Source organism: Parasteatoda tepidariorum, chromosome 12 (genome assembly GCF_982258835.1).
Source record: "Parasteatoda tepidariorum strain Cologne lab strain chromosome 12, Ptep-v5.0, whole genome shotgun sequence".
In the NCBI taxonomy this organism is placed as follows: domain Eukaryota; kingdom Metazoa; phylum Arthropoda; class Arachnida; order Araneae; family Theridiidae; genus Parasteatoda; species Parasteatoda tepidariorum.
In genome coordinates, this window is record NC_141766.1 from 56155428 (window position 1) to 56182737 (window position 27310).

The window sequence follows — 27310 nt, forward strand, 5'->3', positions numbered from 1 at the left end:
ATTTCGAAATTTAAACTTAAAATAATAATTTGTAAAATGAACTTAATCTCGCTGCTCGAGCAATATGCTAACATCAACGCATGATGGTTTATGACTAGCAAAAAGAACAAACAGTATTAAACAAATTAATAGAGGCCGAATCGGGACTGCCAAGAAAACGAGTTCTTTCTAAATCTAGCAACCATGTCATCTTTTTTGACAATACTTCCATAAGTGCTGATGACACTTGGCAACCAAGTGGAGGCAACTAAGTTGAGAAACTGGTTTTTGGTTTCTCGTTTGTGATCACACGTTGCAACCTTCACTTGTTCAACCAACTCAGAATAGTCCAATACCAGAACGGCACGGGTATTGGACTATTATAGTATATAACAGTCCAATACCAGAACTTATATTTTTCAATAAAGTTTATTGCTAAAAGCTCTTTGATAGCTGAGGTTCTGAAAGAAGAACTAGAACAGAAAAAAGGCGACTTAAAGGCAAAATAATTTCTTTCGTTTGCTTTCAAAATTTCATTAGTACTCGGAAATATCTGTCAAAGAAATATCTATCAAAGTCTGTCAAAATGAGTTTAAAAAGCTTAGCGTTCCAGCTATATAATTTTGAATTTTAAAATTTTCAAATTCAATAATAATTTGTAACTTTTAATATCTCTACAGAGGAAATTAGTTTATAGGGAATTAGTTTATTCGCATAATCTTTGTTATTTATGACCCAAAGACAAGGATACGTTTGAAAAATTTCAAAAAAAGAAAAGAAAAATACATATATCGCGATATATGATCGCGCTACTGATCACTAGAATTCCATTTAAAACTAGTCATAGTTAGAAGATTAAACCAAGTTTAAATTTAAAAGATAAAAATGCAGGATGCGTCAGAATCAGCACGTGTATTTTGCTTACTAAATGGTTGCTAGTTAAGGTTGAAAGTATTTGGAAACTACTATATGACACGTTTCAACTAATCTGGTTGCTCCACTAAAGTTGAAAGGTTTCAACTTCAGTTGCTAGTTGAAAGCAGGCTGAAAGTAACCGGGCAACCATTATATGACACGTTTCAACTTCACCGTAACCGCTAGTTGCTTTCAACTAGGTTGCCTCGTGTCATATAGCCTATAAATAAAGAAAACAAATTTTTAATTCAAACTCATCCGAATTACTTAATATCAATAATATCTTATGAAATCAAGCAAATTTGAGCTCAGGTATTGTATAATATATTTATTTTATTAAAAACAAAATTATCTGATTGAAAAAAAATTCCCTTCGCAAAATAAGCTGTAGTAAGCAGCTATATACTTTCCTACAGAAAGTAGATCAGATTAAGAGCTCGAGATTGCTTTTGTTTACAGTTATATTGAAAACACCATCCAGAGGATAGCTCTTAAATTTATTAATTATCCTCTTAAACACTCGATTTCTCTGAGGATAGAAAATTTCTAAAATTTTAATATACATTCTCAAATGATCTCGAATATTTTCAAAATCTTCTTATCTTTTTTATGCAGCGATATTTAGAAAAAAAATCAGATTTCTTCACCTGTGTTGAGGATTAATCTCCTGAATTCCGCACACTCACTTCCGATTACCGCAACGAAAAATGGAGAACCTGATGTATTTTTCACCAATCAGGTTCTCGTTTTCCCACCACAGCGATCGAAAGTACGTAATCCGCAGCGACGTATATACGGTTTCTGGAAAAAAGTACCGTACCGTAACCCCATGAGAAAAAGAAAATTATAAGTGAAACAACCCCATTTTGATTGGAAAAAGTCCCGCAGTGGTTCCCAGCAGACACGGTTCCCGTTAAGACACGGTTCCCAGCAGATTACCAAAGTCAAGCATCACTGGCTGCGGTCAGTGTGCGGGTGGGTGACCACTTGGATCAGTCAGCGTAGGGACTGAGGGTGCGCGGTTTGAGTCCTCGTTAAACTGTTCTACCGTAAAATGCTACTGAAACGAGGGTGCCATCCCCTCTGCAGAGGATCAAAATTGTGATGGCATGTCTTCGGATCATCCTCAGGGATGCTTTCCAGACCGTCGCCAATAGCCCATTGTGCAGCTCTAGTGCGACGCAAATGAACTACAACAACAACTTGATAGGAAAAAAATAATAAATTTCCACTGGAAAATTGAACACGACTGCTATACCTGGGGGTCATGAGCTTGAGCCAAACATAATAAATTTCCCGACATGCTGTTCTTTTTTTAAATTCGTAATCTTTGTTTTGTTTCTTCAGTTATGTTTTTCCCGTTTCATTGAGAAATTTTTTTCATGTCTTCATGTAATGCCGTCCTGCAGTGGACTGATCGTAAAGACGCGGTTCCCAACGGAACACTGAAGTCAAGCGTCACTGGCTGAGGGCAGTAAGCGGTAGGGTGACCACGCTGATCCGCCTGTGTAGGGACCGAGGGAGCACGGTATCGGTCCTCGTTAAATTTTTCAATCGTTAAGTGCTTAACTCCATGTGCAGCTCGTCGGACTACCAAAGCAGAAGAGCCATCCCCTCTGCAGGGGATCAAAATTGTAATGGCATGTCTTAGGATCATCCTCCCAAAACGTCGCCAATTACCAATTCTGCAGCTCTAGCGCGATGTAAATAAAATACCTACCTACCTGATATAATACCAAAAAATTCTAAAGTAAATATGCAATTTTTTCCAATTTTGGTGTTTAGACAATCTTAAAAAAATGCCTATCGATATGGTTATAACTGTAAGTCAAAGGAAAACAAATATTTAGGAGTTAAATGTTTCTTTATGAGGTTAACAAGCGTTGAAATGAAAGATTCTCATGCTTGGCTGCTAGAATGATACAAAAAATGAGACAGACCTCAAATTGGAGGCCTGTCCCACTTCTTTGCAAGTCCAAAATTTAATTCAATCCAAAAATATCCTTAGGCTAACAAATTTCTTCTGCAGATCTGGCAGCATTGATGCTCTGTCAACGATCCAAGCAGCCCATGGCCGTACCTGGTCTTAAAAGGCTTCAACATTTCTATTAAACAAATTGAACAAAACTGTGGCTCTTTAAAAAAAATCCACAATGTCCAGGGGATAGTTGTTGTTGTTGTTGTTGTTATTTTACGTCGCACTAGAGCTGCACAATGGGCTATTGGCGACGGTCTGGGAAACATCCCGGAGGATGATCCGAAGACATGCCATCACAATTTTGATCCTCTGCGGAAGGGATGGCACCCCCGCTTCGGTAGCCCGACGACCTGCGCGCGAAGTCGAGCACTTTACGGTAGCACAGTTTAACGAGGACCAATACCGCACACCCTCGGTCCCTACGCAGACTGATCCAAGTGGTCACCCACCCGCACACTGACCGTAGCCAGTGATGCTTGACTTCGGTGATCTGCTGGGAACCGTGTCTTAACGATCAGTCCACTGCGGGACCCAGGGGATAGATGAAATTTAAAATTTCAACGGCTCTTTCAAAGACCAGTTCGATGCTCGGTCTGCAACCACATTCCACTACAGAATGCCTAATGATGTATTTCGCTCAATCCATGCCATACACTTTCCTAGTCCTTTATGCCCAGGAACCAGTCGGTTCTTGCTCCTGTCACTTTTCATGGATAAATTTCAGGATATTATCCCTCCTAAGCACTTATACAAACATGTCCAAATGTTTAGTGGCTGGCATTCCAAAATTCATGTCTACCATCTCGGGCTCTTGTAATTCCTCTACAGCCATCAGAAATTGAATCAAAACCAATGCCCGCCTATCAATAGGGGTAAATTGGACGACAATGTAACGGTTAAAACTAATTGTGTAAAATAGTTCTCAAAAGAAATGATATCAGAGTCCTCTCTGCTGCTGCTTATATACCCGCTGAGCAGGATGTTTTTGTCAAAATGGTTTCCCCAAAACTAACAGTGGAACGGGATTTCAGAACGAAGTCATCAAGTCTAACAGCTCGTGATGTCAAACGGAAACTCTGTTACCCCAATTATCCCAGAACAGATGCATTTTGAGTGGCAACAGGATGAAGACAGGTTGAAAATGTATTTTAGAACGGAAAACAATTTTCCAAATTATCACAGACCCGATGCATTTTGAGCGACAACAGGATATAGGTGGGCTGAAAACTGAAACCAATTTCCAGATGTCCTGTATCAAAACAAAATCTCTTAAAGGCACGGAATGACAGAAAATATATAGCCAAGCCTATTACTTCGCAAATCCTCCATACTGAAACTATCTGCAAATAAAAATATTGATGGTGCATGCATGTGTGAAATAAAGTCAATAAAATTACAAAATAATTTTTTTATTTACATAAAATTTTTAAAAGTTAATGAACAATACGTTCCATCGGTAGTTGAAAAAGCAGGGAAATGCCACCCGTGACTGCTAACCACTAATGGAAATCTTCCCTACTACATACACACTGGCAGATAGGTTCAACGGTTTTCATTAAGTGAGAGTTTTAATTTGTTAAGCTGGAAGAAACTCTGGTAGCGTGTCCATGATGGCGACCCACTTGCTCTTGGTAATGGTGTGTATGATTATCACATAGGCCACTCGCAGATGAAACAGTTTTTTGAGTAAAATTTGGCTCCGAACATGTCCGTCTATACAGTGGTTCACATATCCATTGATCATGGTGTACCCATTCCATTGCATGCACAGCACGGCAATTAAGTAGAGATGTGAAATATCTTCAGGGCCTCAAAATGTATGGTCTTTTGTCGGGCTACCTTGGAAAGTTTTGACTTTGGTCACCACTTGAGCATTCGCTTTTACTGCATAAGATGATGAGCTGGATGAGGTGCTAGCATCATTGTAGCTTTGAGTATCACTTTTACCGGCAACACGGGAGCTGAATGAATCCATCTTCGCAACACTGGAGCTTTGGTCTTTCTTGAAGTGAAATAAAGTGAAAGACCAACACTGGTCTTTCACTTTTCTTGTAACCACTGGAGTTTGGGGATTTTTTACTTTTCTTGGAACCACTGCAGCTTGGGGGTTTGTAACTAGAACTCGAAGATGGCATTTTGCTAGAACCACTGGAGCTTGAAGGTTTTTTACTCGAGCTTGGAGTCTCTTGACTTTTACTGGAATCCATTTTACTGGACCTTTTGGAACCCTTTCACTTTTACTGTCTTACACTTTTACTGACTGAAAGAAGGCATTTTAGTGGGACAACTGGTGCTGGGAGAAGGCTTTTTGCTGGAACCACTTAAGTTGGTAAAAGGCATTTTGCTGGAACCACTCGAGTGAAACTTGTGTCAAAACTTGGAGAATCATTGGTGGGTGGTTTTCTGGAGAAAGGCATTGGAACCCTTTTGTCAAAGCTTAGAGAATCACTGGTAGGTGGTTTTCTGGAGGAAGGCATTGGAGCCCTTTTACTGGGCATTTTGTCACTGAAAAAATTAATGTCATCAAATTTATGTCAATAGAAAAATTAATGTAATTGGCAAATTTGAAACCAAACTTGACTTTGTCAGCCTTTATCGTTGCATGTGAAACGTTATCTAGGGCACCCTCAAAATTGGGATCAAAGGTAACTTTACCAAAATTTTCTTAAGACCAGTACGATAAGATTGATATCGAAAACGACCATCTTTACATAAGTTTTTATTAAATTCTCCATAGGGAAGGGGCAATGAGACCCTCTTCATACAACATATGCATATACATATTTTTTTTTCAATTCTCCATAGGGACTTTCTTGAAATTTTTCCATGATATGCATATTTACATGCAAAATCAAAAATATTGCGAAGTGATGCAAAAGCAAAATTAGTGTAAAGCCATGCGAAAGCAAAATAAAATTGGGTCAGTAGTTGAAAGCACGAGAAAAAAATTAAACATATTACCTGCTCGAAGCGATCTCCCGGTACCAAACCTTCTTATGTCCCAAAGTTTCCAGGGGAAGGAACAGAATAAACACCTTTAACACTTCAAGGTTTCCAGAGGGTCTGGCAGAGTATTCCAGCAACAAGCAGGAAGCAAAGCTTCACATGTAATAAGCGTATCCAACCCCGTAACGTTGCCAAAGCAACAACTGGTTTTCTCCGTGTTCTGATGCTCTTTATATACTCGAATCTTAGCGAACTCACATCGCCCAGCAATGTCGTCCTATGAGCCCCCTATGGAGAATTAAAAAACCTTATGTTAAGATGGTCGTGTTGGGAATCAAACTCATCGTATTTTTCTAAAAAAATTTTGAGTTAAGTTACCTCTGACCACAATTTTGAGTGCGCCATAGATAGCGTATTACATGCAACTATAAAATTTGACAAAGACAAGTTTTGTTTCAAACTTTTCAATAACATTAATTTTTCCATTTGCAATAATTTGATGACATTAATTTTTCCTCTGGCAAAATTTCCAGGAAAAGGGTTCTAATCCCTTCCTCCAGCAAACCACCCACCAGTGATTCTCCAAGTTGTGTTAACCTTCCAAAGATGATGGGTAAGAAGGAAGCGCAAGAAGAAGATAAAAATTTTAAAACAATTATAGAGAATACTCTGGAAAGAACCGATTTCTGACGACAGAGTGTGCCATATTCTTTCCTAGTAGTATACAACGATCTGCGATTCAGAGCCAGAGCAACTTGTTTCTCAAAGCCATTCGAGAGGATCATGTCATATCCAATCATTTGCTCCGAGTACGTTTATGGAATTTTATACTTCAATGGTTACGTCATCGACGATCATTTTCAAATACGAGAACTGGCGGCAATATCCATGTTTCAGGACTTTTTCATAAATTACAAGTTCAACGTTGGATCTTTGAAAAGTAATAATGATTAATAATGTGCTCAATATTCATTCCACCGAATTCATGGACTGCCCTATTTTCTTAATCCGGGAAAGTTTCCTCTGGAGCAAGAGGGTGCCTTCAACATACTTCATGATGTCTACCTTAAGCTAATGAGATGCAATCCAGGAAAAAATCTTGCTGGCCATCAAGGTGGAAGGAATAGCATTGGTATTACAAAGGATGGGGATCCCATACGTCAATCTGGAGAGATCGGAATGCTCCAGGGATTTTCAATCTCTGGAAAATTGCATTTTTCTTCTGAATCTTTTGGCATCACATGAAAACAAAGAAATTTCTTTGTCTCAATGAAACGTGAAAAACATTTCTAAAAAAATTAAACAAAAATTTCACGACTTTTAAGAATTGAAAAGCATGTCAGGAAATTTATTAAACATGCTTGGCGCAAGCTCATAACCCTCAAGTACGGCAGGCGTGTTCAATTACCTGTGCAATTTATTTCTTTTTTCTCAACCAATATGGGGTCGTTTCACGTTTTTGATTTTTTTGCTGATTGCAACACGGTATCCCGGAATTTTTTGGTTATTATAGTTATAGTTCATTTACGTCGCACTAGAGCTGCACAATGGGCTATTGGCGACGATCTGGGAAACATCCCTGAGGATGATCCAAAGACATGCCATCACAATTTTGATCCTCTGCAGAGGGGATGGCACCTCCGCTTCGGTAGTCCGACGACCTGCACACGAAGTCGAGCACTTTACGGTAGAATGGTTTAACGAGGACCAATACCGCACACCCCCTCGGTCCCTGTCACACTGATGCAAGTGGTCACCCACCCGCTCACTGACTGCGGCCAATGATGCTTGACTTACGATGCCTGGTAAACCGTGTCTTAACGATCAGTCCACTGCGGGACTGGAATTTTTTGGAGTGACTGTAGAATTTTTATTTCATAACTGCTTTGTAAAGAAATCAAGATTGATGAATATGTGTCTCCTTCTGCTATTAGTCATCAATTAGAAGAAACTTTGTTGCACAATTAAATATAGTCTTAGAAACTTCTCTGAGGAGGATCCAAACACATGCTATCACAATTTCGGTCCTCTGCAGAACAGGTGGCTTCTTCGCTTTGGTAGCCAGATTAACAGTCAGCAAAATCGAGCACTTAATGGAAGAACAGTTTATCAATGATCAATACAGCACACCATCAGTCCTTTCCTAGGCTCATCAAAGTGGTTACCTACCCGCACACTGGTCTTAGCCAGTGATGCTTGACTTCACCGAATTACTGGGAGCCATGTTTAACGTTCAGTTCAGTATTTTCTTCCGGAGTGAGAAACTTTACGAGAAACAGATGACGGAACAATTCGGTAATGTTCTGTTTCAGTTTAAAATCAAAAAAGTTCGTTTTCTTCTTTATTATGTACAAAATCGTATTAATTTAAAAATTGTATTGAGGGGAAAACTCCGAAATTTAAAAAAAAAAAAATAGTTTTTAGGGGAAAGGATTTGTTAACTTTTGAAAATCTGTTAAACGCGTTATATTTTTCTACATTTACGAAACATATTTTGTTATGTTTATTCAAATTTAAAATATACGACTTTAGCAGTACTAAAAGAATATTTTCCCATACAAAAAATTGATAAAATCTTGAGTGAGCAAGGACATCGCAAAATTAAAATCAACAATTATAATAGTTCTTTTAATTTTACACTAAGAAAAAAATTTCAAGACATATTCTTCTATCTACTAAATATCAAAAATAATATAAGTTATTTCTATTTTCAGTAAAGATGAATTTAAAACGATCATAATTTATGAAAATTTCCTTTGAATTGTTTTAGGGAATTCCAATTATTGAGAAAGACACATACTCATTGCATTTCTCACTCCGCAAACGGTGACGTACGGTACATCATTGTATGTGTGGTTTTTCCGGTTAAACTACTGGATCAGATGCCCTTGAAAAGTGAAGTGTTAGTACTAGAGAGGGCTGAAAATATAATTATATTTTATAAATATATATAAATATATTTATTAAAAAAAGCCACACATTTTAAATGTATGTTATATAAATATTGGCGATCGAAATGGGCTGCAGGTGGCGTAGAGCAGAACTCTTTTCCTATGGCAACACTTCACATGCTTTCCCCATTAGCGTGTGGAAAGTCATAGAGGAAGGAAGTCCGTTAGTTTCTCTCTTGATTTTCATATAGATTAAAATCTTTTAACTTGAAAAACTATATGGAACTGAAAACTACATTAAACATAGTTCTAAAGAAAAGTATCATGGAAATTTTAAAAAAAAATTTTTATTAAATAAAAAGGAAAAATATTAAGAAAGGGGAAAATATCGTAGTACATTCCTATGGATGGGTTTTCTAATGTAAACAATAACAAGTGTCCTTAAACCGGAAGAAATTTAGAAAATTTCCGGTGTATTCCTCCGCTTATGTTATGACTACGAGGCGATGTGTGAACAAGCTTAATATTCTATGCAGTTTTGTTATTGTAATTTGGGTTCAAATCTAAACATAATTGTACCATTCATAAGAGCTTTCAGAAATGTATTGATTCTCAGAGGTCGTAAGGCCAAAAAAAATTTTGGAAAGTTAATATCTCATTGTGAATAATTCTTAAGGTTTGCCATGTTTTGTATTTTATCCGTTATTTGGCTACATTTGAATAAAATGTCGCCAAAAATGTCTTTAAAAATATCTTTTCAAGTTAAATTAATTAGAAAATATTCTAATGATTATAATATTAATATGTTAATGCTGAAGTTTAAAGGCTGAAAGAAAGAACTCGGTGCATGTGAAATACTGCAAAAGATATGATGCAATTATATGATGGCGCGTTTTTTCAATCTGGGGCGAATAATATATCGGAAGCAGTAACCCGGAAGTCTTGAAAGAGCAATTTTACCACTAGCGCCACCACCCTTAGCTTTACACGATCACCCATCCATACAACTGAAAAGAGGAGGAGAGGGAAGGGAGAAGGGCTAAAAGCATGAAACCGGTCTCTCCCCAGATGGCGTATTCGAGTGTTGCGATCGCGAATAAATGGAACTTTAAGTAGAAATATAGTGTTAAAAAACTAAAACTAATATTTTAATTTTTTTCTTAAAATACAGTTAATATGTGAAGAATATATAAATTTTGAAAATTATTTTTCTCATCAGTATTTTAAAATGCCCTAAAATTTCATAATTAATTTTTCCTGGGCATCATATTATTTTCTGTTTAAAATTAAAATTAATGAAAATAATTGTAATTTAAAGTTTTAGTGCCATTCCATTTTGTCAATTGGATACCCCTTTAAGTTCCCTTCACTGCCCACAAATGATATTCATGTGTGAAGAAATTAGTTTTATTTTATAAATTGACAAGCAAACAAGAAAATTTGCGATTACTTTGAGCTTTATTTCAGTGAAAATACATTCCTTTATTATAATGAGGCTCAAGAGAATTAAAACTGTTATTAATTGTTAATATAAGCTAAACTAGCCAAATCTAGTAAACCCAAGAAACGTAAAAAGAGCATATTTTAGAATTAACCAATGAGATTTATTCTTTTGAGATTCATCTTTATCAGGCTGCAAGTGTCTGCTGAAAATTACCTCAGCTGTCGATTTTAAGAACTATGACTTCCACTTTTCAATGTTTACTAATAATTGAGCCGTTTCGTAAACTGAACTGATTAAACTTTTGAAGGATGTTGGCAATTTAAAATTTTATTAATTAGTTATTTAATTATTAAAATGATTTGACACGCATCAGTCATATTATTATTTTTACAGTTTTGGTTATATTACGCAATTTAATTTGTTATATGATGATGCAAGTTCAAATTTATCGCTTTAATAATTACGAGATGTTAAAATTATACGTCTTCTACATAACAATTTTAATATAAGAATAATTTTTTGTGTCTTTCCCTTTTTTCTTAAATAAATACTAAGTTTGTAGTTAGGATATCCTATGTCATGTCTTAAGTTTTTGTTGTAAGTAAAAGTTTAGTTTTAGTTACTTATAAAAATGCTCTTTATCAAATTACTTTTTCACGATACGGAAATATCTCCTTACTTTTCATTCACGTTATAGGTTTTATCCTCAATAATCTATAATAGTTTTAGAATCTTACTTCAGAATTACTTTCAGATTGAAAATATTTAAAACGTGTTGCAATTAAATACGTTAGATATTTTATAAATCCCACAACAAATATGTTGTGTTGATTGAACTAGGTAGAGAGGTATAAGTTAAATTATGATCTATAATGCATCATGCTATTTCATTCCTTCATTTTTTTATTTTGGTTTCGACAAAAATTGATTTTTGTCTCATGTACATATTGTATTTAAACCAAATGATGATGTATAACTGTATAGAATTAGGAATTCAACCAATAACTTTAAAGGGACAGGAAAGATTTCTGTATCGTGATCAGAATAACCGCTCAATCTTGGCAAATTTTTTGAGAAACTAAATAAAACATCACAGAAGTTGTCCAACTCAAAGGGTATAACTCATAGCCACCCCCGGACAAATTTACCAATTTTTTTTTAAAAATTTGCAAGTTTAAAATCCATTTGGCATCTTGGAAATTTTAGTTGGTGCAGCAGATCACGATGGGAGAATATCACCTAGGGACTATGACCCCAAACCATATAAATATTATATTATACCTTAGTATTTAGCCAAAGTAATATGGATTCTAAGTTAGAAAATACTAATTATCAGTAAGCTTAAACTTACATTTGGCTACTCTGACATGCGGTGAGGTAATTGCATAAATAGCAGGGATAGGAGAAAATTATCAGGGAATTAATTGATTCTGGAAATATCAGGGAATTTGTCTGAAATGTTAGTAAAACAGGTAAAGTTATCAACAACAAGCGATCAATGAATGCTTCAATCCGTGAATGGCGCTTCACTAAGAATGACACAAATGAGTTTTCTTCCATATTTCTTCCCAGTGGTTCTAAAGTTTCCATTAGTTTTTTAAAAGTAATTCATCTTTTTTTTTGGGGGGGGGGGAAGGGGTCGTTTCCATATGGTTTTTCAAATTCCAATATATTTAGTTTGTATTCCAATATATTTATTTTGTATTAGTTAGTATTCCAATGTATTTAGTATTCTACAGGTGAATTTTGAATTTGAGTTATCACTTTTTTGAAGCATTTGATTTACGATTATTTTGTCGTAATTCCACATCTTTTGAGATTTTCATAACTTATCATTTCAGCCCCTTTCACATGGTTTTTAAAATTTCGATATTTTTTATATGATGTTACAGATGTGCAAATTTTGAATTTGGGTAATCCTTTTTTGACTTGTTTGATTCACGTTTGTGTTTGATTGCAGTTATTCATCCTTTTTCTCCTCTTTTCACATAGTTTTATAAGTTTGATATTTTAAATACTATGTTATTACAAGGTGAGAATTTCGATTTTGAGTTATCTTTTCTTGACCCATTTGATTTTTAGAGATTGCATGGTAATTTTCTGTCGTAATTGATGACTGTTCTTTCGCAAGTTGTTTATTTAGTTACAAGCTATTTAGTTATATTTATAAAATTTTTCAGCTTCTTTCACATAGATTTTCAAATTCTGATATTTTTAATATGATGTTATTACGTGAGAATTTTGAATTTCAGTTACCACTTTTTGACACATTTAATTCCCGACTATTTCATCAAAATTTTACATTGTTTAATGTGCCATTTTTCAGCTGTTATTTATTATTTTTTTCGGCTCTTTCCACTTAGTTTTTCAAACTTAATTTTTTTTAATACATTATTACAACTTGCGATTGAATTTGAATTGTCACTTATTGAATTCTTCGATTTGCGACAGTATTCCACCTCTTTTCCCAATTGTTTTTCCGCCATTTCCACCTGTTTTTTCTAAATCTGATATTTTTTATACAGAGTTGTTAAGATAAGCCTGCACTTCAAACTTTAGGAATCACTTTTTAACTCACTCAGTTCATAACAATTCCATGGTAAATCTGCATCATTTATTGGCTGATATTTGTCTGTTTTTTAGCTATTTTTGTGTGATTCTTTTCAAATCCAATATCCTTAATGTGATGTTGTGTTTAGTGAATTTCATATTTTAGTAATTAATTTTTTATGCACCCGATATTCACTACAATTCAAACTCAAATCCACATTAAATTCTGATCGCGTTTCTGGAAGTTATAGCTACTTATCAATTTTCAGCCATTTTAACATCATGTTTAAAGTTCTGATATTTTAAAACATTATTACAAAAAGCAGCATAATACTCATTTTAAAACTGGTTTATATAACATGCTTATTTTGCTGTGAAATTATTTATCAGTTATTTAACTCTTTGAAAACAAGATTTTTAAAAATATTAAATTAAGAATATATTTTGAGTTTTTTAAAGGCTATTCAGATTTCTGTGAAATATAATGCTTCTTTATTGATGGATGTACCTTTTTGGGGGGAAATAATGTCTTTTTAAGTTTCTAGAATGCTACCCTTTTTAAGGTCTAGAATGAAACCTGCCTCATTTTCAAGCACATAGTGTTTATTTTATAATATTAATCTGTCCATTAATATTATTTTTTTATTTAATAAAATTCAATTTTAAATATTATCTGCATGATACAAGGGAAATATCAATGAAAAGTCAGGGAATTTGAAAATGTCCTCTCCTTTAACATCCTAAAATAAAGGTTATCCCCAATCTAAATAATGCCTTTAATACTGTCAATCCATGGGACGTTCCAAGTCATAAGTTTCACTGTTCTATCATTGAAAGGAAATTAGAACTGGGGGGAGGGAAGAATAATTGATAATATTTCTTAGTACTTGTCAATATTTAATACATTTAGCTGTAGAACAGAAAAATTCTATTACCAAATTAGAAAAAAAAAATAATTTTTTACTTGGAGAAAAGTACGAAAATACTTACTTAAAATATTGAAAAAATTGCTTTAATTTCACCTTTGTTTCCAGATGTATTTTTCTTAAGAGATTTGTGCTGTATTTTTTTTAAGAGATTTTTAAATTTCAGCAGGTTTGTTGATGAAGGCTTAAATTGAGTTTTAATTATTTTTACTATTTTTTATCTATCTTGCTACTTATCAGCTTATCAATTATATTGCTACTATACAGTTATCACTATTATTTTTACTACTATTAGTTTTTCTAAATCACTTTTTTCTTAAACCTTCAAAATATTATTTTTACTTGAATTGTTCTGCTGCAATCTTTTGTTCTTTTAATACTGAATCTTTTCTCTGAGCAAGGAAATCTAAACAGTGAATGTCCCAAACTAGACTGATCATAAGACACAATTCTAAGTAAAGCATCTACTGCGTTCAGAGAGCAGATTGGTGACTGCTTTGATTAGCCTGTAAATCCACCAATAGTCATTAAACTGTTCTACTTTAAATTTCTCAGCTCCACTTGTAGATTGTCAAGCTGCCAGAGCTGAGAAGCCATTCCTCTTTAAGAGGCGATCGAAATAACAAGATTGAAAGGCAGTTTAGATTTAACTATGATTAAACATGTAAATATCAAAAACATACCCATTCCTCCTTTCTCTATGTTCTTGTTCCTTATCCTTTAACATTTCAAGTAATTTATAGTACCAGGAATAAATATTCTGTTGTTGCAAATCCTCCATTATCTGTCTGTTGTCACTCTAATTCTATAAGATTGTTATTTATTTGAATTTCTAAATATTTTATAAAATTTATATCAAATGGTAAAGCCACTAACTTTATGTAAGCATTATTGGTTTATTTCAACAGTCTCTCTCTTGTTGGCAGCATGACCTTATGGTTTTCCAAAGAGCAGTCTCATACCTGTCAAAAAAAGAAAATATATATATATATAAAACACATTTTGTTTGTAAATTTATTTTAAGGAAATACTTTGTAACCTTATTAAAATAATATTTTCGCTAATTCTCTAACCTGGTAAATAATTTTCAGGAGAATATTATAACCAATATAAAATAATCTCAATTGTTAACTAATATAATTATGGGTTTTATCTGTATTAAAGTATTTTATCTGTAGTTACTATTATAAGTCTAGAGCCTTGCGGATGATTTTTTTAACCTACTTTTATTTTTTTTAAAATCGTTCTTAATATTTTTTAGGTTAATATTGCTAAAATAAATTAAAACTTTTTACCAATTCCGTATTTTACATTTTCTCATCACGAAATCTCACTTTTCTTGACAAACATACCGTAATTTACTTTAGGTACTAAGCTGCTAAGTCTGCTGTTTCTTTGTCTTCTGCTAATTTTCTGTTTGTCTTTTTATTTTCCAATGAGTAGTTAAATTTATTACTGTAAAAGACATTATACATGTAAATTATCCAAGTTATATGACACTGACATTTACTCAGATTACTGAGAGCTCTTTAAGTGTATTTTTCAATCATAAAATTAATATTTTCAAGTACTGTGTTGAAGATGTTTTAGTGTAAAGAAGAAATTCAGAATTACAATAGCCTTTTTTTTCTTCAGAAAATGGATTGATGGTTCTTTGTTTCTATCTATACCATTCCTTTAAAACGTACATATCATATTTCTTAATAATAAAATAAAATAGAAGTTGTCAATGTCTTTCTTACTTTTTAAGAAATGTATTAATTTTTAATTATCTTATTTAAATACCTTTATTTCAAATATTTTATTATTTCTCTCTCTTATCTTACCCCAATACTTTTAACAAAATAATTGTTTATTTTTCAGGTTCGATTTCATTTTTCTACGAATGGTTTTCTGTAGATTGTTGGAAGAAATCATTTGAGCATCTTAGAAATGTCTGAGGTGTATGTTCAAGTGCTATATGATTTTGCCTATCATACAGAGGAAGGTAATGAAGTTAAAATGAAAGCTGGAGAAGAACTGTTACTTCTTAAGAAATCAAATGAAAATTGGTGGCAAGTTATTCGAAACTCTGATGATCAACCTTTTTATGCTCCGTCCAACTATTTAAGCATCATTTCTTTGTTTACTAAAGATTCAACTGATGTTAATTCAAACTTCACCAAAAATAACAAACTGGAAGATAACAACTTAAATCAAACTTTTAAAAGTAAAACCTCAAAAAGTCAAAGTGTAGAAAGCTATCCAGAGAATGGCATTTCTAAATCTCAATGTAGAGATGCACTTTCATTTAGCAATCCTCTTTGCTATAATGATGAATTAAATGATGAGTGTGGAAAGAACTCAGTGAGTCAATCAAATATTTTACCTTCCCAAAAGGAACTAACATCAAATGAGTTAGAAAATATTGAAGTTTCAAAACTTAGTGACAATTCCTTTACTCAAGTAAGTACATAATTTTTGCTAATTACAGGGAATAATGATTTCAGAATATAGTCAAATGTGGATTGTTCAATCTTGTTAAATCTACTATTAATTATAGTCATTCAAAATCTGTCACTCCCTAAGAAAAGAATTGAGCACACTTCCAAAGCTGTATGTATTTCATTGCAGATTGAAAAGCAGGTTTTCTATGGAAGTGTGTAAGCAAATTTATCACATTTACCAGTTCTTATTAATAATAATCAATGAAGTTTGGTAAATGTAATCCTTTGGTACAATGCATGACAATTTGGAAGTTATGAAATCATGTTTTAACAACTATTTAGACATGCTTAAAACAAAAAAAAAGATAAAAATGAAAACTTTTATAAACTACGTACAAAACATGGCACTTTAAAACAACTGTACACAAGGAATACAACTGTCTGTAAAGAACCTTTTATTTCAGCGAATGAAGTTTTAGTGAATGAAATAAATTTAAGAGAATGTTCTCATAAGGGTTCAAACTTAGGTGGTCAAGGATTTCAGTATTGCATTTGTCAACTCGTTTTTCATTTGCAATGACTCGATTTGCAAGTGCAAATTATATTATTAAGTCATTGCAAAATAAGCAATTTGTTTTTAAAAAAAATATAATATTTTAGTTCAAAGCAGTTATGTATTTATAATATTTTATTTTTTTGGAAAGTGATGTGATTAAAAATTAAAGCATACCCTACACTGATTTTTTTTATTTTTAGATTAAGTGCAACTGCCTGAAATACATTTGTCCAGTATATCCTACACTGATGTATTTTTTTTAAAAGTTAAGTGCCACTCCCGAGAAATCTAATCAGTGCACTCAAAATCTCTCTTCACAATCTGTTGTTGTAAAAGTTGGTTACATGCATCCCGGGCATTAACATTCAACATTAAAAAATCATCAATGTAGGTTAAATTTCAAACATTAATTAAACAAAAATACCGCAGATATACATGAAATCATTCCCCCTGGCATTATTTCTGTTAACACTCTGCATAATATAAATCCATGAAAACTCACCTTAAAGCTATAATTCCATTAATCAATCTTCAAATAACAACCACGTTTATCATATATTATTTCACTACAAATTTATCTAAAATTCATAATTATTTGCACAACTTCATTTTTTATAACACGTGAATAACTTATAAAGACACACATGATTAGGATGATCAGGCTGACCTTACTAACAACCAAAACCGTTTTTTTCTTCAGAAATCTTAATTTGCAACTCTCAAAATTTTGCCTCTGAACTCATAAATTACTCAAATCAATACAACAAAAATAGTAATCTTTGCATCAGCAAGTTTAAATCCGAATGAACAGTAGAGCGCCGATTATCCGAACTGCTTGGGACCAAACATGGTTCGGATAATGAAAAGTTCGGATAATTGGAAAGATGTTTAAAATCTAGTATAAATGATTATTATTTATGCACTAACTTCCCTTCACACTTTTTCTATCCTTAGGACTGGCAGTACTATCTAAAATAGCTCTGGCATGCTTAAAAGTTTTTTTTTTTTTTTTCAATTTTTATTTAATATTTTTTTCATTTTGAATTATTTTTATCATATTTCAACTTTTTATAACTCTTTTGTCAATTACTGATTTTACCACATTTTTCTTCATTTTCCATTGCAAAAGAAATCCAGCAAAGACTTTTGTTTCAAAGAAGATGCTCTTTTTTGAGCAGCCATATCCCTTTTTCTTTTTAAACAAATCAACATCATTTTGACGCTCTAGCCAATTCATTGCAATATCTAATGAATTGCATGCTTCTATATGAGAAGGTCCACTATCTTGAACTTGATCACCTACTTCTTCCTCTTCGTCTGTGGAGTTCCAATTTTCATTCAAAATTTCAGCAACAATTTCATCATCATTTAAAATTTGAAATCCTTGGTCGTTTTCAGTGTCTCGAGACCAATCTTCTATTTCTTTTGCTGTATAACCTGGCATCTTTTGATCCGAAGGATCTACTGCTTCAGAAACTTCAGTTTAGTTTGTTTTTCTGTTCAGAATTTTATTCCAAGATTTAAGATTCTGAGCACTGTAATCACTAATCATTAACCATAAGTGACAACTACCCATCCCCCAATTGTAGAACTTCAGCACTTATCTATTCATAAACTCCTTCCGCAATCCAACCATTGTAGACTGTCAAATTGAAGCTCGCATTCTTAAAAGATGATTTTCAGTCGAAGAGGGCTAAAGGGGTATATAGGTTTAACTGTATAACAATTCATGTATGCATGGCTACTATAAGAAAACTGCTAAAAAAGGCTGTAAATCAGATGTAGTGGATATTATTTATTCTTCTAAATTCAGAAAAATTGTCGATAAGTTAAAAAGTATTCTAAACTTTAAAAAAAAATAAAAAATTTCGGACACAGTTCGGATAATCAGCGCTCTACTGTATTTACAAATTGCATTAACTCCCACCTAAACATTCAGCTTACACAAAAACAAGAAATTAATGTCGCGAAAAACACATTCCTAAAATTAAATTCGAATAACCTAAACTCCACTCGGTTTTCGCAAAAAAAAAAAACTATCATTACATCATCATCATCCCTTTTGCTGATCACCACCTGCTACTTTCTGTTTCTACCTTCAAATTGAAACCAGATTATCATCAGTTAATGCCCAATTTGGCGCTAAAAAATTTCAAAAACCTGTGGGTACTGATAATGAAGCTTTACTAAATCATACTTGTTTTTCATTTATGCAATGATTAACTTTTTCTAAAGTCTTATAATTACGATCTGATATTTCACAGAATATAGCATGCTTAACTACTAAATAAAATTGTATTGACTAGTGCTCACTTTTAAAAGTAATTAGAGTGCTTAACATCAATTTCAAGAACACAATATATCTTTCCTAAGAAGCAAAACAATGAATTTTTACAGATGGTTCTCAAAAAATTAGATTATTTACAATCACATTATAAAGTAAAATTATTAAAATATAGCAGAATTAAAATACATTTATTAGTAATGTTATTTATGTAAAATATTTCACAAAATGTTTCATAGTATGGTTACAGAATACTTTATAACATATGTGAAATGTTTATCTTAATTTAAGAATAGCAGTTCTCAGGATTATAATATAGCACTGTTAGAATTAAAATATAGATCCATTTACTCATATTGTTATTTGTATGAAACACTTCTTTCAAATACAAGGGCATTTCAGTTATTCATATTTTTACTACAAATAGACTGTACTAAGAATATATATATATATATATATAAACTTTTTTTTATACATCTCCAAACTGTATCATCCTCTAAACTTTTCCCCCCATTTCTCAGGGATTTATTTTTCTAATATAAACGTAGTTTCATTTTCCTCAAAATTTACCTAATCTCTTCTTACATCTATTCAGCTACAATTGTTTCTAGATTAAAATATAAAAAAATTAGCTTTTGATAAATTGCCCAATATGGATTGTTTTTGGAAATGTTAGTTTTTAACAATTTAACCTATTTTTAAAACTAGTTTACTGCATAGGCTACTTTTTAAATATTGAAACTGTTTTTAAAACTAGTTCAGGCAGTAGAATTTTATAATTTTTTTTTAATACTGGGAATGGAATTTTAATTAATGTTATAACTTTGCTAAAAAATTTTGCATGTCTTGTTAATAGCTGTATTTTCATAATATGATTAAAAACTAATTTGTTTTAGGAATCAGAGGCTCCAATTTATATGAACCTCCCTTTGCAATTTGGTAAATTACCACCTGTACCCAAAAATCACGATAAACCTGTAAGAAAACTTAGCAATGATTGGTTTGAATATGTCGAAGAAGATAGTGGACGTAAATATTACTATCATTCCTCTACGCGAAAGGTAACCTGGAAACCACCGCGGCGTCATGAAAACATGCAGGTAATCCACACATTTATTTCAAAAGTTAAAATAACATTTCGCTTAAATAAGTTAATCCTTAACGGACTAATGCTGCTATATAAGCGGCAGTATGGCAATTTTTTTAGTGTGTTCAATGCCTCAAAGATAGCAACAAAATTGTTATTTTTATCACATTTATTGTAGTTATAATTTATATATCTATCATTGAAGCGTTCAATGTTAAAAGAGGGTGTGTAACTTTTTTATGAAAATAAGCTTTTAGTTGGTTCTGGAATATCAATCACCGATTATCAAATGCCGAGTAATTTTCTAGACTGCCTAAAGAAGAGAATCCAACAATTTGGAAGCAATTAAAACAATCTTTTCATATTTGACACAGTATTTTATTTATTTATTTTTTGGTTTCTCTCGAAAGTTCAGATTTGTAACATTCCCTTTTCAACATTACTTCAATTAAACATGCGATTATAATTATTAATATTGTGAGTATTATAATTATAACTGGTGGGAACAAAACTTAAAATATGTTCGGACGATCACTTTTTAACTTCTACAGCATCCAAATAAATGAAATATCAATTGTATGTTTCAATTCTAGCTTTTCATACCTTATTTCTTTGGAAGAATGGAAAAGAGAATATCCTGTTAAAAATATTTAAAAAAAATAATAACACTCTCATAAATTTCTCTTCATAATTCGCCCTTTTTTTTTCTTATGAAACTGTACATTATTACTAATGCTTTTAATGTCTTTTCTCTAAGTTATTAAATATTGTGGTACATGTAAATGTGAACGGGCTGTTATTCCTTGAAATAAAAAAAATTGTGAAACGACTTACTCATCATTTTTTTATATCAGGACAGTTAAACCTATGTAGCTGTTGATCTGAAAAATGTAACCATTCTTTTTGCTACCAAATCAACTATTTTTACATAACTGTATCAGTTCACAATGATAGTATTGCAAGGGCAAATACCTCATATATAGAAAATTTGCTAAATCGTATTTTTTATAAAATAGATTTATCACTAAAAATATTATTTATTCTACCAAATCAAAAAAGATATGAGTTTTAAATATTCTTTGATTTTAAAAAAAGGAAATTTGTATGAAAAATATTAGTTCTGCCTTACATGTTTATTGGTTTATTTTTTGTTTCTGTATAAACATAAATTAGAAAATAAGTGAGACATAACAAAAGGAATTTTCTCTTTCACCATAGCTAATTTTTTCAATTTTTTTCCAGAAGTAAAAGTGTAATTAATTTTATATTTATCAAATATTTTGCGCTGAACAAACTTAATTTTAGAAACCAGATGTTTTTAAGTTGGTATTTATATTACACTCTTAAGAACTGGAAATTAGCATACCAAAAAGTAGTTATCAAAAAATACATATATATTTATATTGACCAAAAAGCATTTTAACTTTTGATTGGCTCAATCAAAAGTTGAAATGTTTTTAGGTCAATTTAGCATTGCACACTCTTTTAAAAAGTTAATTTAATCTGTTCACACTTCTGAAAAAGATGCTGGTTTTTTTGTGTGCTGACTATGACTAGAGCAGAACTGTTTGTAATGCTTTCGCCCTAATTTACGATTGGAAATCTCCAATCAAAATGCTTTTGTAGCAGATTATGTGAACAGATATAGTTCATTCATATTATTGTATTCATTAATGTTCTATTGGAATGATATAGCCTCATAACAAATTACTCTATTTTAAATCATTGGTTTTCTTGAAGTAAGTTATAAATGATATTTTGAATATCAGTCGTATGTTTATAACTTAGCGAATTAGTAAGCCAAAGCAATCTATCATCTGGAATCAAAACACACCCTCAAGTTATATTGCAATTTTTAGGAAATTAATATTTCAAATAATTACCCATGCATTCATTTTACTATTATGAATTTCTTCTCTAATGATTTGTATTTCCCAATTGCAGTCTCCATCCTCCAACAGTGAATCTAATAGTCCAAAATCTAACAATAGTTCTATCAAAGTTGTTCCCGAACCACCACCTAAACAGCTAAAACCCAAGCTAAAAAAGTTGGTTCATAGTAGCAATGAAAGTTTAGAATCTCAATCATCGCCAACTATGTTTACCATTTTACCACCTGGATGGAGCCAAATGACTGATTCAGAAAATGGCACTTGTTATTATTTTAATGAAGCTTCCAAAAAAAAGGTACCAAAAGATGTTTTTTTATCTTTAATACAATATAACTTCTAATATCCAAGCATTTTTTTTTTTAAATTCATGACAATAAAAAATCAATTAAACTAATTTCCAATTAGAGGAAAATTGAAAAAATTCAAATGTCATAATAATGACTTATTAAAAAGAGTTGCTTTTAAAAGTCATTTGTAAATTAATAGCAAAAACTGCTAATGTAAATTTAGGATTAAATGGAGCTGGTCAAAAAAGGATTACTTAAATTTGTGTTTTGTCTTCTTCTTCTTCTTCCTTATCCCCAAAATTAGCAGGGCTAAACTATGTCCATGAAATTCATCACCCGGAGGAAGTCGGCCACCATAAGTGTGTTATTAAGAATGTCCCTTTTGTCCAGACCTAGACAGTCCAGTATATGTTGGGGGGAAGCCTGCATGTTGTGGCACCTGGGGCAGTTAGGGTAGATTTTAATACTACCCTCAAAAGAAAGGGACTTAGGGTGGCCGCTGATAAGCCTGGTAAGTGCAGTCTGGACCTTGCGGTTGCACCGAATGTTGAGTGCACCTCCTGGACTGGTGCTCTGGTACCAGTGATGTTTGGGGGGTACGAGCCAGGAAGCGAGGTCTTCTTGTGTTTTGTAATAATATCTTATTGAGAATATCAGAATTTTAAAAACTATCTGGAAATCCAGTGTAATAACTGTCAAAAAAGCAATCAACTGGACTAAAATTATTATTTTATGGTCCCAAATTGAGCACATAAGAAAGAGACTGCTTAACAGAACAATTGAAAATATGCCCATCATAATGTATTAAAATATCAAGATTTTAAAAAATAATCTTGGAATTTTTAGAATAATTGCACAAAAAAAGGGGAGAAAAGCCACCTGGATTTACAATGGAATCAAACACATTTATTTAATATTTATGGCCCATAACATTGTTATCTCTGTTCGTTTAAGTTAGATAACTAAAATCCAGAAAGTTTTAAAATTCCAAACCTTTCAGAAGTCCAAATTTTCAAAGTTATACTGTATATAAACTAGTAAAATTAGACCTTTTTTTTTAAAAAAAGAAAGCTTTGCTGTTGATACCTCATAAATGATACCTGAAAACACCCCTACTCTCCTTTGTGTGCTTCTCCCTTTTTTGAGAGAATTGACATAGATTTGAGGGAGAGAATTAAATTTCTTCAACACAAGCATATGAGGCATTATTTATTGTTTATGCTCTGAATGAAATAAGACCATTCACGAGACGATCATACCGATAGTTTAGAAGTTATAAGGGTTTTATGTATAAAAATGTACAATTCTATACCCGTGCTTGTTTATGCATCTGATATTGCTATCTAAGCACATGAGGCATTGCTTTCTATGTGTTTTTCATACTGAATTATTTTATACTGAAAGATTTTTTATAAGTATAGTTTACTAGACTCTATGCACAAAACTGTGCTAATACAATTCACATTCACGCAATCTAAGTGTCATGCATCACGATTCGTATTCAATATCAAAATTAGAAGGGTCTATCTAATCCAATGTCAAGATTTTTTCGTATTTCTAAAATTCAATATCGCGATGATTCAACTTCGTGTGATTTTAAAATCCAATATCGCTATTCTTAAGAGCTAAGTTTTTTCTCAAAGTAGTTAAATGTGTTGTTGACATATGCCTGTTTAGGCAGAGGGGGTGCAATTGTTATTGTTTTCCAGTGGCGCCATCTATGGCCAAGAATTAAATAGTTAAATTAGGGTGTGATATACTTCCTTGGTAGGTAATTTAATTTTAAATCTTAGTTCAAAAAATTATGTTAAACCTGATACATGTATGGTATATACAAGAAGGGGAGGGCAATCAATATCGAAAACAAGAAAACAAATATTTATTTAAACAAAACAACAAGTTCCATATTATTAGGGTGGAACCCTTCAAATTATAAAGTTATACATTAGAAGACAATTAATTCAAGCCAATGCTTACTGCTTGGTGGTTCAATGTAGACTGATTATCAACTCCTCTAGTGGGGAGATTTAGAATTAATCAAACTTACATCTACATTTCTTAACACTCCCCACCTGATAATTTTAAAGTAAAGAAATTATCACAAAACAATAGCAAAATTCTACTAATTCTACATTTCACATTATTTAAACACTTAATATCTTAAAACTAAAAATATGAAAATAAACACTAATCAATTATAAGACAGTAAAATATTATTTGAAGTATCAAATTTAAGGGAATAGTAAATTATTAAAATATCATTTGAATGTTAATTATCTTTTTAAGAGGTTCTTTAATGCTTCTCATCAACCGTTCATAAAATCCTCCCCACCATGGGGCAAGCTCAACAATAAATTCCAATGCAATGCCTTCAGAGGAAATGAAATTTTGAAATTCTCCTCTAATAATAGAAAAGAAGTACCTTATATCTCTTGAAGCAGCTTTAAAAGTTGCTGCGTTATCAGAATAAATAGTTTTACAGTTATTTCTTCTTGACATGAAGCGGCGTAAAGCTAAGATAAATTTATTCGTAGACAAATCGGAAATCAGTTCTAAATGTACAGCACGTGTGACTGCACAAGTAAACACAGTAATATAAGATTTCAAAACTTCATCTTTATGTTTTACATAAAAACGCCCAGTAAAATCAATTCCAACCACTGAGAAAGGTGGAGATTGTGAAATTCTATCTTTAGACAGTTCTCCAGTACGCTGATTGGCTGGTTTCGCAAAGTGTTTTCTGCAAATCACGCATCTTCCAATTATTCTTTTCACAAGTTGTCTGGCTTGTGGAATCCAATAACTTTTTCTAATCTGCGAAAAAGTGACATTAACTCCACTATGAAGCAATTTTTTATGTTTTTCAGTGATCAAAAGCTCGGAAAATTTCAAATTCTTGGGTAGCAGTATAGGATTAACTGCTTCAGGATCCACTTCAGATTGAAACAGTCTACTGCAAATTCTTAATATCTGTTTTTCATCTAGGTATGGACGTAGACAAAATATGCTGGAGTTATTTTTTATATCTTCATTCTTCATCAAGGTTTTAATTTCTTCTTGATAAATGTTATTTTGCGCTTCCTTTATTAAAATAACTTTGGCTTCTTTCAATTCTTCAGTAGTTAATGGACCTTTCAGTTTGTCATAATTTCGACAGTTTTGGATAAACCGCTTTGACCAAGCCACAATTTTTTTCACCTTTAATAAAGAACTGTAATTTTCTAAAATCAGTAAAGTCTCTTTTGAATCTGCGAGGCAACTGTGTTGAGAAATAACGCTGTTCCTAAGTTCTAAATCAACTGAATGCTGCTGATGATTAATTTCAGTATTTTCTTGAGTCCACTTACTTTCATCCTCTATGAGCCAAGATGGCCCGAATTTCCATAAGTTATCATCAACAAGGCTTTTTAGTGATTCTCCTCGAGTTAATTTATCAGCAGGATTTGAACTTCCTGGACAGTGTTGCCAAAGTTTAGGATCTGTCAGAGTTTGAATTTCAGACACTCTGTTTTGCACGAAGGGTTACAAAGAGTTGTTATTCTTTATCCAAAAATATGTAATTTGATGTCTAATTTGATGTTTGATTAATGTAATCAAACTTACATCTACATTTCTTAACATGGTATATAGATTGATATCGAATTTTTGCAATGCACTGTAATTTTCACTTAGTGTCATAATCGCCCCTGACTTATAAAAACCATCATAACTTTTTATTTCTTAATCCAATCATTTTCAGATCAATCCCATTCAGTTTAGCATTAAAAAAAATTACATCATAAAGTGTACTTTGCATGTTCAGGTAGTCCTTATATATCGATTTAAAAAGTATACATAAAACATGTCAAAAATTGTACATTCTATACATAAAATATTAAGTAACATCTAAACTGTTTAGTCTGTTGACTTATGTATACCTTCATTTGGTTTAGTAGAAAAAATACATAGGAAATAATGCCTCCCTTGTTTAGATAGCAATATAAGACACAGAAATAGGTACAAGTACTAATTTGTACATAAAACCCTTGTAACTTCCAAACTATTGATCCAATTGTCTTGTGATTGGTCTCATTCGTTTCAGGGATAAAAATAAATTGGAACCAACACCACACTTGTTGTATAAATCATATTCAATTATCCCTAAATCGCCCATATTTTTTCCTCCTAAAATGATCCCTATTTTGAAGTGGACAGTGAGGAAGTAGGGTAGTTTTCAACCAATGTTTATAATAAATACATGTTTACAATAAAACTTTCTGCAAAAAAATCTTGGTTATTAATTTTTTCAAAAAAAAAAAGAACTTTTTTTGTTGCTCTAATTACTAGACTAAAAGTGTTAGAAATTTAAAATTCATCTAGGCTATTGACTCTAAATAGTTTCATGTGTCTTTCTACTTAAATATTTGAGAATCATAAATGAGTTGAGATAGAATAAAAAATGAGATTGTGAGAAAGAAATTTTTTCAAAAAAAAAAAAAAAAAAAAAAAAAAAAAAAAAGAAATAGAAAAATGAAAAATTTGATACTTGCATTAAAATGTAATAAAAAAAGTCAAATTACTTTTCTATTGTTAGAGAAACTGCTTTTTCTAAATACATCTCACTTCTTCAAGAATCATGAAACATTCATTAATTATCAGATCACTATTAGGTGCCCTCTATATTCATTTAATTTATAGAGGTTTTTTTAACTTTAATTTTACTAATTAACTGTATAAGGAAATATAAATATTTTTAAAAGATAGTTTTACTGTAAAATAATTATAAAATTTATTGTAAAATGATAACCTTTCCCCTTATCAATAATCATTCAATTTTTTTTCTCAAAATGGGAAAATGGAAAGCTTACCTCAATTCCTGTTCTATTTTATGAGAATTAAACTGTTTTATTATAAGTTGCATCAGTATCCAATGCTTTACCTTTTCAATTTTCACTCAGAAGCTGCAGGAAGTTGCCTCCTTCACTTCCTATTTCCTTTTAGTTTTCTTTTAACTTCCTCATTTCCTTTAATATTGTTGTAGAATAATTACAATTTTCTGTGATGGGAAATGCTAGATGTTTTGAAAATGATTCAGAATTATTTTATTATTCTGAAGAGATAAATTGTTTATTTTCTGACAATAAAAATATTGTGCCACAGGTATGCATAT

General features: G+C 31.9%; 1 protein-coding gene and 1 long non-coding RNA gene across 4 annotated transcripts in view; one reads left to right on the forward strand and one right to left on the reverse strand.

Annotated features, from left to right (window-relative positions):
* Positions 1-4265: 4265 nt before the first annotated feature.
* Positions 4266-27128, reverse strand: LOC107452375 (uncharacterized). 2 transcript variants are annotated; one of them, XR_011638380.1, is made up of 6 exons: positions 27009-27128; positions 14506-14591; positions 14313-14434; positions 8619-8737; positions 5834-6106; positions 4266-5377 (listed from the first exon to the last, which is right to left on the reverse strand). It is a non-coding gene; the product is annotated as an uncharacterized LOC107452375 (long non-coding RNA). The 2 variants fall into 2 exon arrangements; XR_015430812.1 differs by lacking the exon at positions 8619-8737 and having other exon boundaries at positions 14313-14591.
* LOC107452360 (rho GTPase-activating protein 12) overlaps positions 10377-27310 on the forward strand; it is a 45709-nt gene continuing 28775 nt past the window's right edge. Inside the window, exons 1-4 of one of the 2 annotated variants that reach the window (XM_016068831.4) lie at positions 10377-10750; positions 15493-16074; positions 19792-19995; positions 21927-22169. In XM_016068831.4, coding sequence (XP_015924317.2) covers positions 15562-16074; positions 19792-19995; positions 21927-22169 — 960 coding nt within the window. In that variant the 5' untranslated portion in view covers positions 10377-10750; positions 15493-15561. The remainder of the gene's footprint in view (positions 10751-15492; positions 16075-19791; positions 19996-21926; positions 22170-27310) is intronic. The other variant, XM_071188237.2, reaches the window with a different exon arrangement.